At 42.2% G+C, this 21466-nt stretch overlaps 1 protein-coding gene and 1 long non-coding RNA gene across 3 annotated transcripts in view; both read left to right on the forward strand.

The window, feature by feature from the left end:
- The window catches only part of WASF2 (WASP family member 2), a 79552-nt gene that overhangs the window by 45588 nt on the left and 12498 nt on the right, over positions 1 to 21466 (forward strand). The window contains exons 1-4 of one of the 2 annotated variants that reach the window (XM_047724805.1): positions 10458 to 10479; positions 11706 to 11879; positions 19431 to 19565; positions 20079 to 20232. In XM_047724805.1, coding sequence (XP_047580761.1) covers positions 11750 to 11879; positions 19431 to 19565; positions 20079 to 20232 — 419 coding nt within the window. In that variant the 5' untranslated portion in view covers positions 10458 to 10479; positions 11706 to 11749. Of the gene's footprint in view, positions 1 to 10457; positions 10480 to 11705; positions 11880 to 19430; positions 19566 to 20078; positions 20233 to 21466 lie in introns of those variants that run through there. The other variant, XM_047724804.1, reaches the window with a different exon arrangement.
- Positions 11887 to 14193, forward strand: LOC125097206 (uncharacterized). The gene is made up of 2 exons (XR_007126518.1): positions 11887 to 13759; positions 13985 to 14193. It is a non-coding gene; the product is annotated as an uncharacterized LOC125097206 (long non-coding RNA).

A 21466-nucleotide genomic window follows, 5' to 3' on the forward strand; every position in this document is an offset into this window, starting at 1 on the left:
TGTCCAGTATTGATCACAGGGGGCCACATCTTTGCCCTGGGGCTTAAATATCCGTAGAGTATAGGCTACTCTAGAGCCACCCTAACAAAGCTTAAAAACAAGCCTCACACGTACCAAACTGAACCAAAAGTAACTTAACTGCCTACCAGAATAAAGTCCAATACATTTGAAACCAAGACAACAATACTAGATATTCAGCATTATAAAATCATGTCTAATATCCAATCAGAAGTTACCATATTTACCAGGAAATGTGGTCCATAACTAGGAGAAAAATCAGTCAGTAGAAACAGAAATGACAAAGATGATGGAATTAGCAAAACAAGGATATTAAAACAGCAATTACAACTATATTCAAGTATATAAAGGAAAATTAGAACATACTAATTAGGACATAAATATTGTAGCCTTCCAAATAATTAGTGGAGTAAGGTTCCACACTCATTTTTATTATCTTTGTTCTTCCTGTGGTATTGATGGTTTGGTGAAATTTGAATATTCTCTTAAAAGTCCAAGTTCAAGAATCATCCATGGCATTTTAGGGTTGGAGAGACCTTTTATAAGTCATCTTGTCTACCCTCTCATAATATAAAAAAAGTATATTTCATTGATTCTGAGATGTGTGTTTTCTCCACATTTTAACATCTTTTGAATCATAACACATCTCATACATGTCACAAAGTGGCATCTTAGATTTGAAGAAGTGTGGTAAAACAAGCCCATTAGAATTGTGACCTTTCCATAAATTCTTAGTGGTAGAGTTCAAGACTTCTGCTTATATTACCCCCCCGCCCGGCTAGAAAACCTTCCCTCTTTATTACTACTTTTTAAATGTTTGAGATGTGTTTTTTTTAAGATTTTATTTTTTTAAGATTTTATTTATTTTTTTAATTTATTTGACGGACAAAGATCACAAGTAGGCAGAGAGGCAGGCAGAGAGAGAGGAAGGGAAGCAGGCTCCCTGCTGAGCAGAGAGCCTGATGTGGGGCTCGATCCTAGGCCCCTGGGATCATGACCTGAGCCGAAGGCAGAGGCTTTAACCCACTGAGCCACCCAGGCGCCCCTAAGATTTTATTTTTAAGTAATCTCTGTCCCCCAGTGTGGGGCTTAAACTCACAACTCCAAGATCAAGAGGCACATCCTCTACAAACTGAGCCAGCCAGATGCCCCAGATCTATTTTTTTTTTTTAAAGATTTTATTTATTTATTTGACAGACAAAGGTCACAAGTAGGCAGAGAGGCAGGCAGAGAGAGAGAGGAAGAAGTAGGCTCCCTGCTGAGCAGAGAGTCTGATCCGGGGCTCCATCCCAGGACCCTGGGATCATGACCCGAGCTGAAGGCAGAGGCTTTAACCCACTGAGCCACCCAGGCGCCTCCCCAGATCTATTTTTTAAATTAAGTTTTTAATTTTAATTCCAGTATGGCTAACATACAGTGTTATATTAGTCTCAGGTATATAGCATAGCAATTCAACAGTTCTGTACATTACTCAGGATTCATCATGATAAGGGTTTTGCTCTTTGTTATATCCAAATCCTGCCCAAATCTTTATTCCCGGAAGTCCATACAGTCCCTTCAGTTCACAGTGATCTTTTCATCCTTTCTGTTGCATCATTGAATACATCATTCATATGATAACTGAACTTCTATTTATTTGCTATATTGTTACTTAATTGTGGTTTTATCTGTCTTCTCAATTAAATTATAAACTCATAGAGTCAAGGGACAGATTTATACTTCTTCGTGTCTTTTAGTGTCTACTTGATAAATATTCATTGATTGATAAGGGTACTATAATTAACTATTAATACAACCTGAAATTTATTAATAGTTTTGTTTAATGGTTGAGAGAACCACATATAAAACATTTGGAACAGTGCCTTGCACATGGTTAAATGCTAAATACATGTAGAACTAGTACTATACTACTATTACTATTACTACAACAATCACTACAGCTTTTTTTTTTTTTTTTAAAGTAAGCTGTATGTCCAATATGGGGTTTGAACTCATAGCCCCAAGATAAAGAGTCACATGCTCTACCGACTGAGGCAGCCAGATGCCCATCTCCATGACTATTATTATTATTATTTTGTGGTGTGCACTGTGTTAAGCATTTTATATATGCATTATTTCATGTTTCTTCACAACAACCTTACAAACTAGGAATCATTATGCTATAGCAGACTAGGAAACAGATTTCACTGCTTGCCAAGGTCCCAAAGCTAAAATTTGGAATAGTGAGTTGAAACCTGTTCCTCTGTGTGGTGCTGTCCATACTCTTGCTGTTCTACATTACCGCTGATTAGGTTTTGAGGGTTTGGGTGACTGCCTAGTAAACTGAGGGTAGAAAGAAAAGAATGGGTACTTACTTTCCTTTTGCTCAAGGACTTTTCCCTATAAATGCCATCTTTTGAGTGAACAGACCTTGTGAGAGGAAGTAGATATACAGTTGCCCTTTGCTGCTAACTCTTAGTTGCTGGTGGCTTGGCCATTAGTGACAGATGAGTGTGTGACACTTCTTCAGGAATGAATTCTTGTTACAGCTGGCAGAGTAGAACAGTTGTTATGGAATTGCATGGCAGTTTGCTCCGTAATTCCACTCCTGGTACTCAGATGCGGTTGTGATTTCTAGATCTCTCTCTTACTTAGGCTGGTGTATTAACAGTCCCATCTGGGTCTGCTGCTTCTGCCTGCTCCATGACCACACGGTGTCTTTGTATGTTGCTCTGAGCTGTCAGCAAAACATTTTGCTGAATCCCCTTTTTTGTTGTTGCTCTGCAACCTTTTTTCCCCTGGCCTTTCTCAGTTATGTAAAGTCAGTTTCTTTTTTGGCGTTTCCATTCCAGAGAGGGAGCCGTTACCCCAGAGAGAAGCTTGAAATATGAAGTGAGGCACCATAGAGATTACAATGAAGAGTTAGGGGTGCCTGGCTGACTTGGTCAGAAGTCTAAAGTTTAAAATCTTAAAAAAAAAAAGATTTTATTTATTTATTTGACAGAGAGAGACACAGTGAGAGAGAGAGTACAAGCAGGAGGAGTGGGAGAGGGAGAAGCCTGTTTCCTGCTGAGCAGGGAGCCCTATGAAGGGCATGATCTCAGAACCCTGGGATCATGCCCTGAGCCGAAGGCAGACACTTCATGACTAAGCCACCAGGCGCCCTATTTATTTATTTTAGAGAGAGAGAGAAAGACCATTTGCACAAGCAGGGGGAGGGGTGGGGGAGAGAGAGAGAGAATCTCAAGCAGACTCCATGCTGAGCCCCATGCGGGGTTCTGTCTCACAACCCCAAGATCATGACCTGAGTGGAATCAAGAGTCGGTTGCTTAACTGACTGAGCCACCCAGGTGTCCCAAGAGAAATGCATTTTGTATCTATCCTCTTACCTCAGATTTTTAGGGACCACTAACTGGAGATTGATCTCTCTCTCTCTCTTTTAAGATTTTATTTATTTGTGGGAAAGAGAGTGTGCACCAGCAGGCAGAGGGAGAAGCAGGCTTTCCACCAAGCAGGGAGCCTGACATGGGGCTCAATCCCAGGACCCTGGGACCATGACCCAAGCCAAAGGCAGACACCTAACCTACTGAGTCATCCAGGCACCCTTGAGATCATTCTGTCATTGGAGATAAATAAAAAAGGAAGCTCTTAGAAATGTAGGATTCTTTACTGGGGCTTGTGTGAGTTATTGGCATATTTCTAATCTTGGCTCTAAATGAATTGTAGAGGTTTGATACTTTTTTAAAAAAAGATTTTATTTAGGGGCGCCTAGGTGGCTCAGTGGGTTAAGCCGCTGCCTTCGGCTCGGGTCATGATCTCAGGGTCCTGGGATCGAGCCCCGCATCGAGCTCTCTGCTCAGCGGGGAGCCTGCTTCCTCCTCTCTTTCTGCCTGCTTGTGATCTCTCTGTCAAATAAATAAATAAAATCTTAAAAAAAAAAAAAAAAGATTTTATTTATTTGAGAGAACGGTCTAGCACAAACTGGGGGAGCAGCAGAGATAGAGGGAGAACAGCGTCCCCACTGAGCAAGGAGCCCAATGCGGGACTCGATACCAGGATCCTGGGATCATGACCGGAGCCAAAGGCAGATGCCCAATGGACTGAGCCACCCAGGCACCCTGATACTTTGTTTTGTTTTGTGTGTTGGGTGTTTGTTTTTCAGAGCAGCTTAGTTGTTTTTCATGTTAAACTTCTGTGCGATTTTTTTTCTTTGCAATTTTTTATTTGAATTCTAGTTAGTTAAACTTCTGTGTGAATTTAATGCTGAATTAATGGCTGTAGCTGAAAGAAATCTGGTACTTTAGTACCCACAAATATCAGGGGTAAGATTTCTCCGTTTCTGAGTAAAATCATTCAAAATTTATATGTATTCAATCAGTAAAAGTAAGCCCATTTTGATGAATAGTTTGGAGTATTTCAGACCATTGCAATTTGATGAATTGAGTATTGCTAGAAATTGGCATTAGATTGGAAATGTGAAATGAACTTTGTGTTTATAACTGAAAGTCATCAGTGATAACATTGTTGATCCTATGTATTGTAAGTGGATAGGTTAACAGGGAACCTAGGTGGGGATAGAGATGTAAGAAATATTTTATGTGAATAAATCTTTTCTTTGGAGACCAGAATACTTTGCAAACAAAATTTCAGTTTAATACACATCTTTTGAGCATTTTTTTAGTGTAGCCCAAAGCTGAGCTAGAAGAATGAATTGAAATTTTTCCCCCATTTGCCAGTCAGTCATCATTAGATTAAGAACTAGAATCCAGGTTTCCTCCTCTACTGTTTAAGTGTATTTTCTGGGGCGTCTGGGTGGCTCAGGGGGTTGGGCCTTTGCCTTTGGCTCGGGTCATGGTCTCAGGGTTCTGGGATTGAGCCCTACACTGGGCTCTCTGCTCAGCGGGGAGCCTACTTTCCCCCTCTATCTTTGCCTGCCTCTCTGCCTACTTGTAATCTCTTTCTCTGTCTAATAAGTAAATAAAATCTTTTTAAAAATAAATGTATTTTCTTTTGGACAACCAAACGATCACACTGAAAAAAAAAAAAAGCCTCATTTTGGCCATTTAAGAGGCAGTCTTCTATGGAATAGTTGATACTAGGGAAAAAAAAAAGTTATCCCCCCAGTTTTAGGCTTAAGAGCAGAGCTATGATTAGAGCCTAAACAGTAATAAAGGTAAGAACAAAAGGTGGTATTGCCCCCAAAAGGTAATAGAAAGTTATGGAATTACCAGGTGTGAATGGTTCTTGATAGATGTACAGTGTGCTCAAGGAGTAAAATACTGGAATTCAGAAGTCGTGTTTCCTGGGCCACTTTCCCCAGACCAAATCAAGACAAGAAGGAGCCTTAGATTTATTGAATGTAGGTTCATAGCCATTGTCATTACTTTAGGAAATTGGAAATTTCTCCTGGTTTTAGATCACAAGTAACTTTTTTTGGTTCTCTGTCCACTATAGGAGCTCCATTCCTGTCTTGCTGTCTCTTTTAGACATTGCTCTAGTGACCTAAACTGATTTGTAATTCCTTGTGTTTGGAGGGAGTCTAGTTATATTTGTAGGTTCAGCCTCACCCTGTATTTCAGCAGGAAGTGGGCGGGTGCTTAAGTCTATAATGAGGCATTTTTCCTTGTGGTTGCTGCATGGTAGTGAGGATTGCTGTATGCAACGGTAAATTCATACTTCTTTAAACATTTTAGTAGACAGATTTAGATTACAGTAAGCCTGTGTGTTGTCTGTCATTTTGAAATAAAATTATTTGACTTTTCAATTGAAATTTTTGAACCCCTGTGGAATGCATATTCTTTTTTTTTTTTTTTTAAAGATTTTATTTATTTATTTGACAGAGAGAGATCACAAGAAGGCAGAGAGGCAGGCAGAGAGAGAGGAAGGGAAGCAGGCTCCCTGCTGAGCAGAGAGCCCGACGCGGGACTCGATCCCAGGACCCTGAGATCATGACCTGAGCCGAAGGCAGCGGCTTAACCCACTGAGCCACCCAGGTGCCCCTGGAATGCATATTCTTTAACATAAAGAAGTTTGTCTATTGAAAGAGGAAACTGGTCTACAAAGTAAAGCTCTTCTCATATGCCCCCATCCAAAGTGCTGTTAACTACAGAACAGTGGGAAATGCTGAAGTGAAAGCAGAAGTCCTAATTGCCACACATATAACATCCCCACATGTTTGCATCCCCTGCTACTGCTGATCAGCATTTTGGGGGAGGGGGAGTGTTTCAAAGAGGAACTGCCTTGAGAAGCGTTTCTGTTGTTATGGTTATTGCTATAGCTCAGATATACTTACTTTTGGATGCAACCTTAGAAATTTGCAGGTGCTATCAGTGATCTTGGCTATTAATGAAGTATTATATATTTATTTATAATAAATGGCTAGTAATAAATATTACTGCCAGAATGAGCAGTCATCTGTCTTCTGTCCTGGTGGTGACAGGAATTCAGAGTGGTATACAAATGAATGTGTCCTGTCTCACATGTAGCCTTCCTTCCTTACCTTCTACCTCCCTCTCAGTCTTTCTCACCTCACTGCACTTCAGCCTCAGGGTGTTGGGATCAGAGTTGTAAGAATGTAGGGCAGATCTCAAAGTCTCCTTTTGACTTTACACTGACCACATACGATATATAAATATTTCGTGATAACTTACTAATTTACAGACTTGTAGAACCTTACTGTGGAAGAGACCTAAGAGAACACCTCATCCAGTTTCCACTTCAAAGCTCGAATCCCACTGTGGTACTGACAGTCTAGACTGGTCCATATGCTGCCAGGCCATGGCTAGGGAGGGATGCCTAAGTCTTCTATTTGTTCTCAGACTCATTCTCAAGTCCCTTAGGCTGAAAATAGCCAGGAGTAAAGATGGGGTTGCTGCTGAGTCTGGCTGCATGTCTGGAACTATTCCAAAGCCAATTTTTCCTTTGGACTTACTTGGGTAGCCAACTCCCAGATCAGTCTGGGAACCTCCCAGGGTGTAAATAACTTAACCTCAGGACTCTGTCTGGAACATCCTTTGGACCATTCTGTATCCTGTAGGTCCTAGTAACTAGATGGATCTAGATCTGGAGAAGGGTTTGATTCATAGCTATAATCCATCCCTCTCTACATTTCTTAGACCTGCCTCTAGCCTTGTGTTCAAAATGCAGTGGAGGTTGGATATTGGATGTTGGTCAGTGAGGAGGTTATGGCAACTTAGGTAGAAGCAAATCTAGGAATTTTAGAACTTCTTAAAAATCATCTGACTTAGTCCCTTTATTTTGCTGATGAGGCACCTGAAGCCCAGAGTGAGAATTATATTATCTCTGGTTTAGAAGGCATTGCAGAAGTCACCCAGTCTGACCTCTCAACATCAGCACCTTACAATCTGGGAATATCTCCCCCAACGTTCTTGATAGCTGGTCATCCAGGGGATTGTACTGGGAACTCATAACCTCTGAAGAAAACCTATTCTAATATAGAACAGCTCTAATTAAAAGGAACTAAGTAAATTAAAATCTATTTCCCTGTAACTTTTATCTTCTCAATGGTTCTAATTCCTTTCCTGTGTTAATATCTCCCAAGGTGTAAGACCTCAGACCCCCAAATTAGCAAATATCAGTATATAGTTTCCCTAATCAAAGTAAAATAGAACTGAAAAAGAACTTGATTGATACTATGAAGACAGGTCATTCACTCTTTTTTTTTTTTAAAGATTTTATTTATTTATTTGACAGAGAGAGAGATCACAAGTAGGCCCGCAGGCAGAGAGACGGGGGTGGGGGGGAAGCAGGCTCCCTGCTGAGCAGAGAGCCCAGTGCAGGGCTCAGTCCCAGGACCTGATCATGACCTGAGCCGAAGGCAGAGGCCTAACCCACTGAGCCACCCAGGCGCCCCCAGGTCATTCACTCTTTCGTGGATCCAAAATTTCTTTTTCCAGCTGAGAACCACTGCTTTCTTAGATTTCTTCACTTTCTCTTCTGTCACTGGCACTAGCATTTACCCTTTTCATGCTACTTTTAATGAAGAAACATATGTTTTATCACTTTGTGAATATACCTGTGTTCCAGAGTATCAGGAGAAAGCAAATAGGACTTGAAAGGGAGACTCACCCCTGCAAACTGGCTTCTCCATTCATATTTGCTAGCCGTAGTTGGCCTCTCCATTTCTATTGTCTTTTTCTTAGCCTGTGAAGAGTCCTAACTGATCTGTTTACCTCCAGCCTTCTCCTGCCCAAATATAACATCTTTGCTTCTGTTAGAATGATTTGTCTAAATGCAAATTTGACCGTGTCACTTCCTTGATTCAGTGGTTTCTAAACACCCTGTACTCTACAAGTTTTCCACTAAATGACTACTGATGATAGAGGAGCCTTTCTCAACTGGATTTCCATGAGAGAATTAAACCCTAATGCCATTAGGCATCCATTGTATGTAATGTATTAACTTTTTCTCCAATGCATCTGGAATGGTGCTAGTTATGTATAGTCTTGAGGAGAATTGAGAAAATAGTCACTCTAATCATTTTCTTTGTTCTGTGGATCAGATGAGGAACTGAGTGTGAAAGAGTGGGGAGAGAATGTATGTTCTTCAGGAGATCCAGAAGCCTGGCTGGGAGCAACCTCGAGGAAAAAAACAAAACAAAAAAAACACTAAATGTCATAAAAGTTTAGGGTTTCATCTTTAAATTTGTGTGACTATTGCATTCTACCACATAGTATGTCCATAGTTAAAAGTGTTTAAAAAATATTTGTGAATGAACATACTGATTTTATAGGAAGGTTTCCCTAGGGCCCATGGAACTACATTTATAACTACCTTTTTTCTCTTAGCCCTGTAGTGGGCATTTTATATGTATTAAATTACTTAATGTCTCTAGGAAAATTGCCCAAGATTGTACAGCCAGTAAGGTGTCAAGAGTCTGGGTACTACCCAAGTAATGTTTCAACTCCACAACTTGAAGCTGAATTGAGTCAAGAGCCTTAGAAGTTTTTTTCTAAGTTTATCTTCACCGGATTGTAGGCTTTTTTTTTTTTTTTAATCCCCTTGGTCAAATTACTGTTGTGTTTCAGATCAAGCATAATTCTGTACTTCTTATGCTGAATATAACTAACTTTGATTATCCAAAAGGAAAATGAACAGTGACTCAGGTAATTCCATATAACAGGCAGTTTTGTCTGTCTTTGGTGTTTCTGAAACATACTAAATGGCTTTTTTTTTTTTTTAAGATTTTATTTCCTTATTTGAGAGAGAGAGAGAGAGCGAGCTAGCATGAGTGGGGTGAGGGGCAGAGGGAGAAGCAGACACTCTGCTGAGCAGGGAGCTGCAGGGCTAGATCTTGGGGACTCGGGAGGGAATCATGACCTGAGCTGGAGGCAGACGCTAGCTAAGCGACTTTAAGCGACTGAGCCACCCAGGTGCTGCTAAATGGCTTTGTTTTATAGCAGATTTACTTTTCTAATGGCAGCTAGCTTTTTTCGTAAGAGGGAACCATCTTGCTATTGAAAACTTGGTTCCCCACCCATATGACATAGAGTTGACTCCATTTGTATCTGCTTACTCAAGGCCCTTGGGAAAGCATAAATGCTAAACTACCAAGGTATTAGAAGCACCCCCTGCCTGGCCCCCAGTTCTACATGTACCTGACCATCTGGAATCCAGTTTCCGTTAAGTGTCCAGTGAGAACGTCTGGAATGTCTTGTCAGTGGCCACATTCAACACAGAATTTCAAGGGGGTCAGGCTTCTCTGAGAAGCTGGAACAAACACTGAAATGATTGCTAATAGAGGGAGCTACAGTGACTGTTTTCAATCATTCTCTGGCTGCACCATTGAATTTCTGGTTCCTCCAGAAAGCTTGAAATTTGGGAGTCTAAGAGCATCCAGAGGATGGTGTACAGATCCCTATGAGGTTCAGTTTGTAGCCTCCTGCCTCCTTTCTTGTTAGAAACTCTTCACCAGTGAGTTACTAATTGATTGCGTCTTAGTACCTGATAACCCTCTACATCATGTAAAAGAGAGGTTAGACTGGAAGGGAAAGTCCAAAATTTGGATTAGAAAACCTGTTGAGTCAAAGGGGAACTTAGCAGAGGAACGGAATGAAAATTATTTCCTTAGACAGTAGACAAATATTCAGGAAACACCTCTGCACCCCAAAGATAGGCACAGCTGCCACACAGTGACTATTAAAGGGAGGTTCAAAGTTATGAGCAAACAGCTGATTCTCTTGGTTCTTGGGCTGTTGCTGTTGGTGACAGGAAATCTTGTTCCCCAAGCTGCTGGCTTCCTGTTTTATTTTTACTCTTAGTAGATCAGAATGTCCATAACAAGGAGCAGTCTGTTCCAAAGGGTTCTACTCCCCCTTTGAGCCTGAAGGGCTTTTTTTTTTCCCTTTTGGTCAGACAATATGTTGGTTCACTTTTAAGATCTATGATATTTAGCTTGGTTTAAGCATTTTCTATTCACAATCAACTTTTTTTTGGTGATGAGCTGGTGTTTTAAGATTTGATGTAAGTAAACCTCTGCTTTGCTTGTTCTAAAATGTATATAGAGAGAGAGAGGGAGGGAGGAGTTTGCGGTTTGGGGGATGTGGGCATGTTACCTTTATGCTTTACCTTTTCATTTGAAGTGAATTGGCATTTTCCCTAGCATGAAAACCATTAGGTTGTTGTACATTTCTTTAGTTTCACAAGATACAGAAATAGGACCTGCCAGCCCAGTGTGCCTTTGGCTGTAGTCAGTACCCGTTTTGTTGAGACTAAAACCTCCTCCTATCCTTGTAAAGCTAGGAATTTGATAATCTAATTCTAAAACAATAGCTCAGCATGAACCTGAAGTGGTGGGGGATTTCCTAGGGAAAGGGGCTTAGCTGACAGGATAAGAAACGGTAACCGGAAGGTTTCCGGATCTGCTCCAGACACTTCCTGCTGTCTCAAGAGCCTTTTGGCCCAGGTGTGTTGAACTGGATGTGAGAGAGAGAGAGAGAGAGAGAGAGAAAGGGAGCTGTTGGGTAGAAGAGAAAGGACTGGGGAATCTTATAGAACAGTTTGCTCAGCATCATGTTTGACATATTGAACATGTAAAATTTTCCTTGATATTCTTTAATTCTGTCAATGTACAGACGAAACTTTAGTAGTGTTACTAGACACTGGCAGCTAGTGTGTAGTTGTACATTAACAGTCATCTATCGGGGAAGAACTGGAGAAGTTACGTCCTGATGTAGATCAGTGGAATCAGTATTGGCAGCTTAATTCCATTGTGGAGATTATCGGATGACAGGAGCTCTTTTTTGATCCTTGTAATTGATCATCTGGAATCTGATCTGTGCTGATTATGGACACACCAAGGATGGGATCCATCCAGACCATTCAGAGCCTGCTGAATGGACTGTTTTCTGACCATGCCTCTTTGCCTCGGGAGACTCTTGTTGGTTGGAGCGCAGTTGTTATTTTAAGGTTTTTAGGTTTTTATGCTCCCGGTGTAACTCAGCCAGCAGTCACCAGTTCAGAATTTCTAAACGTATCCAGCATGCCTTCTAATAGCAAATCTTAAAGATTGAAGGGAACGGGGTGGGGGCTTAAAAAAGAAAAAAAATGATGGGGGAGAAAAGATTTTTTAAAAGCTGTTTTAGATCAGAGCAAGACAAAAGGAAAAAAAAAAAAAAGAAAGACTGACACAGCCCTAGTGTGCCTGGAATTTGTGGTTGAGTAATACTTTCCTGTTATTTCTTTTTTAGGTTGTTTTTCCATCATTCAGAGCATTGCCTGAAGCAGGTCCACCATGCCGTTAGTAACGAGGAACATCGAGCCAAGGCACCTGTGCCGTCAGACGTTGCCTAGCGTTAGAAGCGAGCTGGAATGCGTGACCAACATCACCCTGGCAAATGTCATCCGACAGCTGGGCAGCCTGAGTGAGTGCCGCAGAGAGCCTGTGCTTTGCCCTCAGGGGTCGTTGGTGCTCTTTATTTAGTTTCCTTCTCCTCCCGTGTTCCTGTTTCTCCCCCATCTGCCTTTCCTAGGTAATGCGAAAATGTATCCTCCCCCCCCTTCCTGAAAGAGAGGTTCCTTTTTGGTACAGATTCTTCCCCTCAACCCTTTCTTCATCTACTGCCACCCTCTAGGTTCCCTCCACCTCCCCCTCCACCTGCTTCAAAAGAAATCTGTGGGAAGGGTAGCAGGAAGGGCTGCAGCAGAAACTGCAGATGGAATGACAGAGCAGAATTCTCTGTGTGTAAAGTGGGAGGTTCACAGAGCAGTATCTTGGTTGGGGAATGTGCCTGTAATTGCACGAGCTGTTCGATGTAGCTGACTTCGATGAAGCCTCAAATGTGCCAGTAGTCTTTATCTCTCCGACACCCCCCTCCCCCCAACTTTTCTTCCCAAAGAGGAGTAAAGCAAACATACTCAGATTCTAGCCGACTTGTCTACCCTGGTAGACATTTAATTGTGCTGCAAGCCCCCAGGTCCAAGTTCAGGGTACAAATTACTTTTGCAGTCTCTGGGGTATTGGGAGTTTTGCAAGCTGCGTTTACACACAGTGACACAAAGTGTAGCTGGAGCCATTCTTTTCTAGGAGGAAGATGGGGTTTAGCCCAATCTGTTTTGGAGCTGAGGGAAAGCCAGCTCAATGATTTTTTTTTTTTTTTTTTTTAATTGGCAAGAATGAATGAGATTGCCTTGGGTGGGGTATATGCATGGGTTTGGATTTCACTCTGAATCAAGCTGATTTTGTTTGAAGCTGAGATATGGGAAGGGCCGATGCTTGGATAGGTTCTGCATTTGTCTAGTGCCACTCCAGCTCCCATAAGAACGTCCATCAAATCGCCATTTTAGTGATCTTTCTTAGCAAAGGCATCTTGGTATGAATTATTTCAGACACTCACCCTTCCTATCGCATCACTGCCCTTAGTGAAGGCAGTGGGACATCAGGAAAGCCTGCCTTCCCCCAGATAGTATCAGGCCTTCCTTTAAAATAGGGCCCCGAGGAGACAGAGCTCTGTGACCATATGATGTATGGGGTCTGAGATTCCTAAGCCTTTACCTAGCTCACTTGATCCAGGGCTTAGGGAAACTTGGATGGGGTGTCAGGAAGAAATGAAACCCTGCCAGTGCCTGTCTTACACAAAGGAACACTGACAGCAGTGCAGCTGACGAGGAAGCACGTGAAGGTGGCAGAGAGCCTCACTGCTTCTTAAAAGCATCATTTCTGCTTCTGTCACCCTGAGAAGGCCAAATGGGTGGAAGTCAATCACACACTGGTTCCTTCTCCATAGGACAAAGGACATCTAGCTAATGATGCTTCTTACTCTCACTCAGCAGGAGTTACGCTCTCTCTCAGGTGTTTTTCAAGGGTAGTGTTGATGGATGTCATTGCTCACTCTCTCACTTGTGATCAGACCACTCCTGTCTGGAGGAAGCCAGTCTGAGGGCCAGGGTTGGTTTGTGCCTATGGAAACAAGATTTCCTCACGTTGTGGCGCTAACTGACCCTTTATTCATCCAGTAAATATGTATTGAACATATTTTATGTGCCAGATGCTGAGGGAATACAGCGATAATAAGAAATTTTCTCTGCCTTCCAGGAGCTCATAATCTACCAGAGGAGACAGAAATGAATAATTCTTACAGGGAAAGGGTGAGAGGGGAACTCATATTTGTTGATTGCCTACTTTACACCAAGTTTTAGTAGGCTATTGACATAGATGTCAAGTAATTCCCCTGGGTGATCCTTTGAGGGTAGGTGGTGGTATTCCCATTTTTCAGGTGAAGAAATGAAGGCTCAGAAAAGTAAGGTGAGGGGCACCTGGGTGGCTCAGTGGGTTAAGGCCTCTGCCTTCGGCTCGGGTCATGATCCCAGGGTCCTGGGATCGAGCCCCGCATCGGGCTCTCTGCTCAGCGGGGAGCCTGCTTCTCCCTTCCTCTCTGCCTGCCTCTCTGCCTACTTGTGATCTCTGTCTGTCAAACAAATAAATAAAATCTTTAAAAAAAAAAAAAGAAAGAAAGAAAAGAAAAGTAAGGTGACTTGCCTAGAGAGACAGCAGCCAGTAAGAGGTAAAGTCAGACTTCCAAAGACTTTCTCAGCTCTGTCCTGTACTCTCTGTCTCTGCCAACACTGCCCTGGTTCAGACCTCTGTTGACTTTTACCTGAACGATTGCCTTATCCTCCCTTTGGCTTCCCTTTCTCTGATCAACCCTCCTAAATCTATAAACCTAAAAATCTTGTAAATCTTAAGCCTATATCCCTGCCAGAGTGGTCTGCTTAAAACACAAATCTCACTTTTTACTTTTATAATTCTGAATTGTTTGAATTTTTGAAAAGACTGTTAATGTTTGCAATTTAAAAAGTGTATATGGGTTGTTGTTGTTTTTGTTTTTTGTTTTTTAAAGATTTTGTTTGTTTATTTGAGAGAGAGAGAGAGAGAGATCACAAGTAGGCAGAGAGTCAGGCAGAGAGAGGGGGAACCAGGCTCCTTGCCGAGCAGAGATTCCCAATGTGGGGCTCGATCCCAGGACCCTGAGATCATGACCTGAGCCGAAGGCAGAGGCTTAACCCACTGAGCCACTCAGGCACCCCTGTGGGGTTTTTTTTTTTTAAGATTTTGTTTATTTATTTGAGAGACAGAGTAGAGAGAACACAAGCAGGGAGGAGGGGAGGAGCAGAGAGAGAGGGAGCAGCAGGCTTCCTATTGAACAAGGAACCTGACGTGGGGGTTCCATCCCAGGACCCTAAGATCATGACCTGAGCTGAAAGCAAATACCCAACCAAGCCACTCAAGTGCCCTTAAAAAGTGTTTTTTGTTTTTGTTTTTTTAAAGATTTTATTTATTTATTTGACAGAGATCACAAGTAGGCAGAGAGGCAGGCAGAGAGAGAGGGAGAAGCAGGCTCCCTGCCGAGCAGAGAGCCCAATGCGGAACTCGATCCCAGGACCCTGGGATCATGACTCGAGCCAAAGGCAGAGGCTTTAACCCACTGAGCCACCCAGGCGCCCCTTTACTTACTTTTTTAATTTTTTTTTTTTTTTTTAAGATTTATGTGTTTGAGAGAGAGAAAGAATGAGCAGGAGGAGGAACAGAGGGATAGGGAGAAACAGACTTCCCGCCGAGCAGGGAGCCAGACACGGGGCTCGATCCCAGGACCCTGAGATCATGACCTGAGCCAAAGTCAGAGGCTTAACAGACTGCGCCACCCAGGCGCCCCCCTTTACTTACTTTTTAAAAGAGTTTGTTTATTTGTCAGAGAGAGACTGCACACACACTGCCAGCAAGCCACAGCAGGGAGCTGCAGGCAGAGGGAGAAGCAGGCTCCCCGCTGAGAAGGAGCTCAATGTGGGACTCCATCCTGGGACCCCCCAGGATCACGGCCTGGGCTGAAGGCAGCGGCTTAACCAGCTGAGCCACCTAGGTGTCCCTAAAAAGTGTTTTTATTTTTTTAAGATTTTTGATTATTTATTTGACAGACAGAGATCACAAGTAGGAAGAGAGGCAAGCAGAGAGAGAGGGAGAAGCAGGCTCCCTGCTGAGCAGAGAGCCCAGCGAGGGACTTGATCCCAGGATCCTGAGATCATGACCTGAGCCAAAGGCAGAGGCTTAAGCCACTGAGCCACCCAGGCGCCCTTAAAAAGTGTTTTTAAGTAAGAGTACAGGGGCTAAATGTACAAATAAATGTACAAATGTTAAAAAATCTTCCCTGTTCCTCACTGTGGGATTGTATAAGTTTCTTGGTCTTGCATTCGAGACTTTTCAAGACTTGCCTTCCTTTCTAATCATTTTTCTTTTTCTTTTTCTTTTTTTAAAAGATTTTATTTATTTATTTGACAGAGAGAGAGCACAAGTAGGCAGAGAGTGGGGTGAGGGGAGCAGGCTCCCCGCTGAGCAGAGAGCCCGACGTGGGGCTAGATCCCAGGACCCTGAGATCATGACCTGAGCTGAAGGCAGACGCTTAATGACTGAGCCACCCAGGCGCCCTCCAGTCATTTTTTTTGCAATCCATCTTCTCCCAGGGATTTTAAAAATATTTTTTTAAATTTTTTTATTTTTTAAATAAAATTTTAAATAAAAAAATAAAAAATATATATTTTTTAATGAAATAGGAGGAAAAGGGGGGGAAAGGAAGGAAGAAAAAAATGAATTATCAACTACTTGTAGTACTTCTGAGATAGACCATAGTCTCTCGTGCGGTGCCCTTGCTATTGTTTCTCCTGCCTGGAGAAACCTCACCGTCCTTGTAGCTGATCTTCAAGGCCTAGCTCAAGGACCTCCTCCTCCAGGCTGGACTAAGTGCTTCTCTGAGCTCCTATTACGTGCCTGTAATTATTACCTACCACATTATATTGAAAATTATCTGTATCTCTTATACTAAATTAAAAGTTCTCTGATGGCAGAAATCATGTCTTGTTTGTTCTTAAACCCCAGTGTTTATCCTGCGTAGTATCTGGCACCCAATAGAAGCTCAGTAAATGTTTGTTGAATGATTCATGCCTATATTCTCGCCGCCATTCCATGCTGTTGGTGCATAGAGAATACAGGGAAGGAGGTAATACTCCTGTGGGGAGTCAGTGCATGGTGTGGGAGTATAGGGAGAGTTAGGGAATGCTTCACAGAGGAGACTAGATTTGAATCAGGCTTTGAACGATGACTGGAATTTCATCTTGCAGACAGTGGGGCAGGAATAGGCTCATATGTGCTTCATATTCATGACCTTGGCCTCATGGCCTCATGTACTACAGCCAGAAGTGCTTGGTCTGGTAGGCACAATCTGATTATGGAATGGATAAAGCACAAAACTAAAAATTCCACAGTCTTGGATTGCTCCGTGATCGCATATCCAGAGTTTTTATTTTCCGTGCAGAGAGATTGGCATTTCACATATTAGGTTGCCGTATCTTAGGAAATACAGGCACAGCCAGCCAGCCTGCACTTTTGAGTCAGTATCCTGACCACCTGGTAGAATGGAATCCTCACTTGGGTAAATTAAGAAATCATGCTGTGATATTGGGTTTTCTGAGTGTAGAGGGGCCATGCCACTGGGGGACTACTCCAAGACTCTTAGACCTCAAGCAAAAGCAGTGCCATATTTGTAAAAATCAGATTTAACCTGTTCATGTCTGCCTAAGATTCCATTTGAACAGTTCTGCTAAGGGTGGGGGGGGGATTGAAGACTACTTGGAATCTCTTGCAAAAATATGGTTGGTAACTGTTGTGAATGTCCTGATGTGATAGTGGATCTGTTTTTGTAATCTGAATGAATGAAATTTACTCTGAACAAGGTACTTTAGTTTTCTCCTTATATAAGTGTGTCACACTCCTATTTTCAGAGATTGGGGTAATATTTAGTACCCGAAGAATAGGAGCTATCATATTACTGACTGGAATTATATCTTAAATTTCCTGTAAAAAGGCATATTTAGATAATCATAGTCTTGAAAGTCATCTGATGTGGTTGGGCAGTTTCATTGTAACAACCTAACATTTTTAGCCCATTTAATTCTATGACAGTTTGGTAAGGTTGATACAGTTACCCTCATTTTACAGATGAGGAAATTGAGGCTGAGATATTGTGACTTGCTGAAGAGTATGTAGGTATAAATAGAAAGAACTGAGATTAACTCCAGATTTTTCTGATTGAAGTCTGCTGCGACTTCCATGTATAGACCCAAGGTGGGCCTGATGTGATGATGTGGGGAAACCTTCACACCACCTCCCTCCATCTTCAGATAGCATTCTCAGTGTTTACATGTTTATATGTTGGGGGTAAGATTTATCTTGAAAATCGCTTTCACATTCAGCCACTACTCACACTACCACTACCCCCTTCACCAAGGAGCAGGAAATCCTGGGTATTCTTGGTGCCTTAAGGATGGGTTGCTTTGGGGTTTTCTTTTCCTCCAGAATAGCTAGTCAGTTAACAGATTTTTTTTTTCTTAGTAATCCCTAAGCCCATTGTGGGCTCAGACTCACGACCCCAAGATCAAAAGTCACATGTTCTATCTACCAACTGAACCAGCCAGGTGCCCTGGTTAACAGATATTTTTGAGCCTGGTTTATTTTTCATAAGTAATGTTGTATGTTTATCGGCTTTAGCTTTCCAATCACAGTTTTCCATTACCTGAATGAACATGATGCCGTGTGGTTTTTACAGGAACTTAGCTGTATTATGGACAGGGATCAGATAACATCGTCAGCCTGCAGAACAGAAATGCCGCTTCGTTAGCCAGTTTGTGTCTTTGAACCCAGGAGCTTCCCATGGTTGTTTAAATCACAAGATCGTTCAGTATGCAAAAACTTGTTCTTTCCTTGATTAGAAACTCCTTATTGACTAAATTTACCAGCAATTCAAAATATGCTGTTGATTGGTCTTATCCTTACTCTCCAGGTTACACTGGGAAGGTGAGCTGCAGTTCACCATGAAGGTGCAGTTTTGGCCTTTTGACTAATATTTTCCCCCTCAAGTGTGGACTAAGCACAAAGTTTAAAAGCTACTTAAAATAGCTTTTACTTAAAGCTTACTTGAAATAGTTCTCAGTAGTTTTTTTGGTTGGGCACCATCACCTATGCCTACCTTCACCTTGCAAGTAAGAAACTCAGTATATTTATTCATGTGTGCCGCTTTTCATTCCTAGCAAGAATGTGCTTTGTGGCTTGGAATGACAATATGGAGGTAGTGTCAAATTGCTGGTAGGTTTCTTTGGCTGCAAATTCTCATTGCATTCCAGGGTTGAAAGTACGGAACTCTTTTCTTTTTCTAAAAAATAAGATACTGTGGAAAGAGACCACTGGTATGTTGGTTTTCAGGCAGGGCTTGAAAATTTCAGCTTTTCACTTGTTCCCTCAGATGTAGATTTGAAGGACTATAACCTAAAGCAAAGACTTCCAAAGTTATAGGTTATAGAACATAAAATAACCTTTTCACCTCTTAGAAGAAGTTTTAACTCTCTGTTTTGAGTTGTTGATAAATTCAAGGCCCCTCAAAGATACCACAACTCATCATGGTTATTGAATGTACTTCGAAGGTTCCATTGAGGATGTAATTTTTTATTTTTCATGTAAATTGTAGACACCTACAAGGTCCTTGTAACTCCCATTCTGTTTTCAAGAACCATTTTACAAGGTGGTTTTACAGAGCAGCAAGGGGTGAAGGGCTGGCTATAGGCAAATGTGTAGACGTATTGTCTACTCTTCCAGGATTAGTTTTTTGTATTGCACCTTTTGATATTATTCAGCCTGCATTGAGTTCGTGACCATTCAGAGTTTGCCAAGAAGACTATTAGAGGACAAATGCAGACTGCTCTGGCTATGGAGGGCGCATCTCCATCTCCAAAAGCAAGCATCTGCATATAACCCAAACTGTCCTGGTGGGTGGGTTTGTGTTGGGGAGGTGGGGAATAAGATCCTTAGGAACAAGTTTTTCTAATCATTTATGTCATTCTTATGCTCTAGTGACTTGGTTTCTTTGCTCTGTCAGGTAAATATGCAGAGGACATTGTTGGAGAGCTCTTTACTCAGGCAAATACCTTTGCCTCTCGGGTAAGTTCCCTTGCTGAGAGGGTCGACCGCCTACAAGTTAAAGTCACTCAGCTGGATCCCAAGGAAGAAGAAGGTAAGGAAGCTGAGCTCAGCATTTGCAGGCTTTGCTGAGCAGTTTCTTAGGATTTTTTCCTCCGGATTTATAAAAAAGGGGAAAAAAATCACAGAGACCTATGGAGTTTTGCTTTGAAATGACACAAGCCCGGGTGGTGTAAAGAAACTTTTTTAGCTCTACCACACCCCCACATGCTCCGTTTCTCCCATTCCCCCAGTTCTTGCTCAGATCCCCCCTCCCCGAATCGTATTTCGTTACCATAAAAGTACTTGGAAGATTCATTCCTCCTAAGGAGAGGCCTGCTAGATCTGGCCACATAGTAAACCTTTGTGTTGCCTCATTTTGTTCAGTCGTGAAATGGCTGGGCTGCTGACAGCCTTGTGGGGCTTCCCCAGAGGGGGAGAAAAAAAACCTGGCTGCAGACAGCCGCAGCCAAGAAACGCAGCAGCTGAGGCCTCTCAGACTGGTGTGACTCAGTGTTTGCTCAAATAGCCTGTCGTCCATTTTCTCCTGCCTTCCATCTTCTCTCAGTGTCACTGCAAGGAATCAACACCCGGAAGGCCTTCAGAAGCTCTACTATTCAAGACCAGAAGCTTTTTGACAGAAACTCTCTCCCAGTACCTGTCTTGGAAACATACAACACCTGTGATACTCCTCCACCTCTAAACAATCTGACCCCTTACAGGTAACTTGGCTAGTTCTTCCCTTTGTTGACCTGTGGTTAACAACACTAGATTGGCCTTTTAGTTAAAGATGTTTGCATCAGAGGATTGTGTCCAGAAGCTTACTACCTACCCCAGAGTTGTTTGTGGTGGCGGCAGCTATGTTTACCACATGAACACTTGTCACTTAGTATTGTTTGGTCTCTGAAATTCATAGTAAATATAATATATATTGAAAGTTTGCTCTAGCATTGCATGCTGCAGAGTTTAATTTGGTATAAACCAGGTCCATCCTGGATTCCATCCAAAGAATTTAGTTATTACAGAACCAAAAGGACTTTGTTACAAAGCAGTCCTAGAGCTTGCATCCCAGGGGCAGCATTCGAGCAAGGCTCCCACTTACTCTGCAACCACTAGATTACCAGATGTTCGGGTGTGTTAGTAGAGCTAGCTTTGTGGACTGGCTACTCCGGGCCCTCAGGGTCCTTCCAAAGCTTAAGGAATAATTGGCGTTCTTCCAAATGAGTGTCGCCCACTTTGTTTAGAACATCCTTTTGACATTCCCCTCTGCTAGGACCTGTACTGCTGCAGCTAAACTTGAGATAGACAGCTTAAAGCCCCTTCCCCTCCAGGGGTCTGTAGTACGATCATCCTGCAGAAAACCACTGAGCAGGGGCAGAAAGTGAATATTTATCTTGCTTGTATCCATAAATATCTTTGGAACAGGTAAAAAGTAATTACAGATAGCTGGAGGCAGATGTCTTCTGCGAGACATGGGTATACTGCAAAGTAGGATGTGTGTGTGTGCAGAACTCAAGGACACCCACCTGATCCAGGGAGCCTGGAAATAAGAGCGTGGTAGCTATTCACACAGATAAAAGTACACAGCATCTACCCCATAGTGTCTATCCTGCATTATTATTATGTAAAATTATGTTTATACCTTGGCTTTCAAAAGGGCTAGCTAGCAGAGCAGGACAGAGTTTTGACTCTGTAGCCTCCATTATTTATCAAGTTGGATTTGGGCAGAGAGGTTTCAGGGCAAGAAGGGAGTGTACACCTGATACTGAAGGGAGTGTGACATATGACATGGGGCTTGTGTGATAGAATAGGATAAACAAATGATATTAAGACGAAGTTTATTTTTCAGTTAATGATATTTTCCTTTTTATCATTCTCCTCTCAGTTATCTGGATTTGGCCTAACAGAAATGAGCAGTGGTGTAGCTAACTCAAAACAAGATTTAATATAAAAGTC

Source organism: Lutra lutra, chromosome 4, assembly GCF_902655055.1.
Source record: "Lutra lutra chromosome 4, mLutLut1.2, whole genome shotgun sequence".
Classification (NCBI taxonomy): domain Eukaryota; kingdom Metazoa; phylum Chordata; class Mammalia; order Carnivora; family Mustelidae; genus Lutra; species Lutra lutra.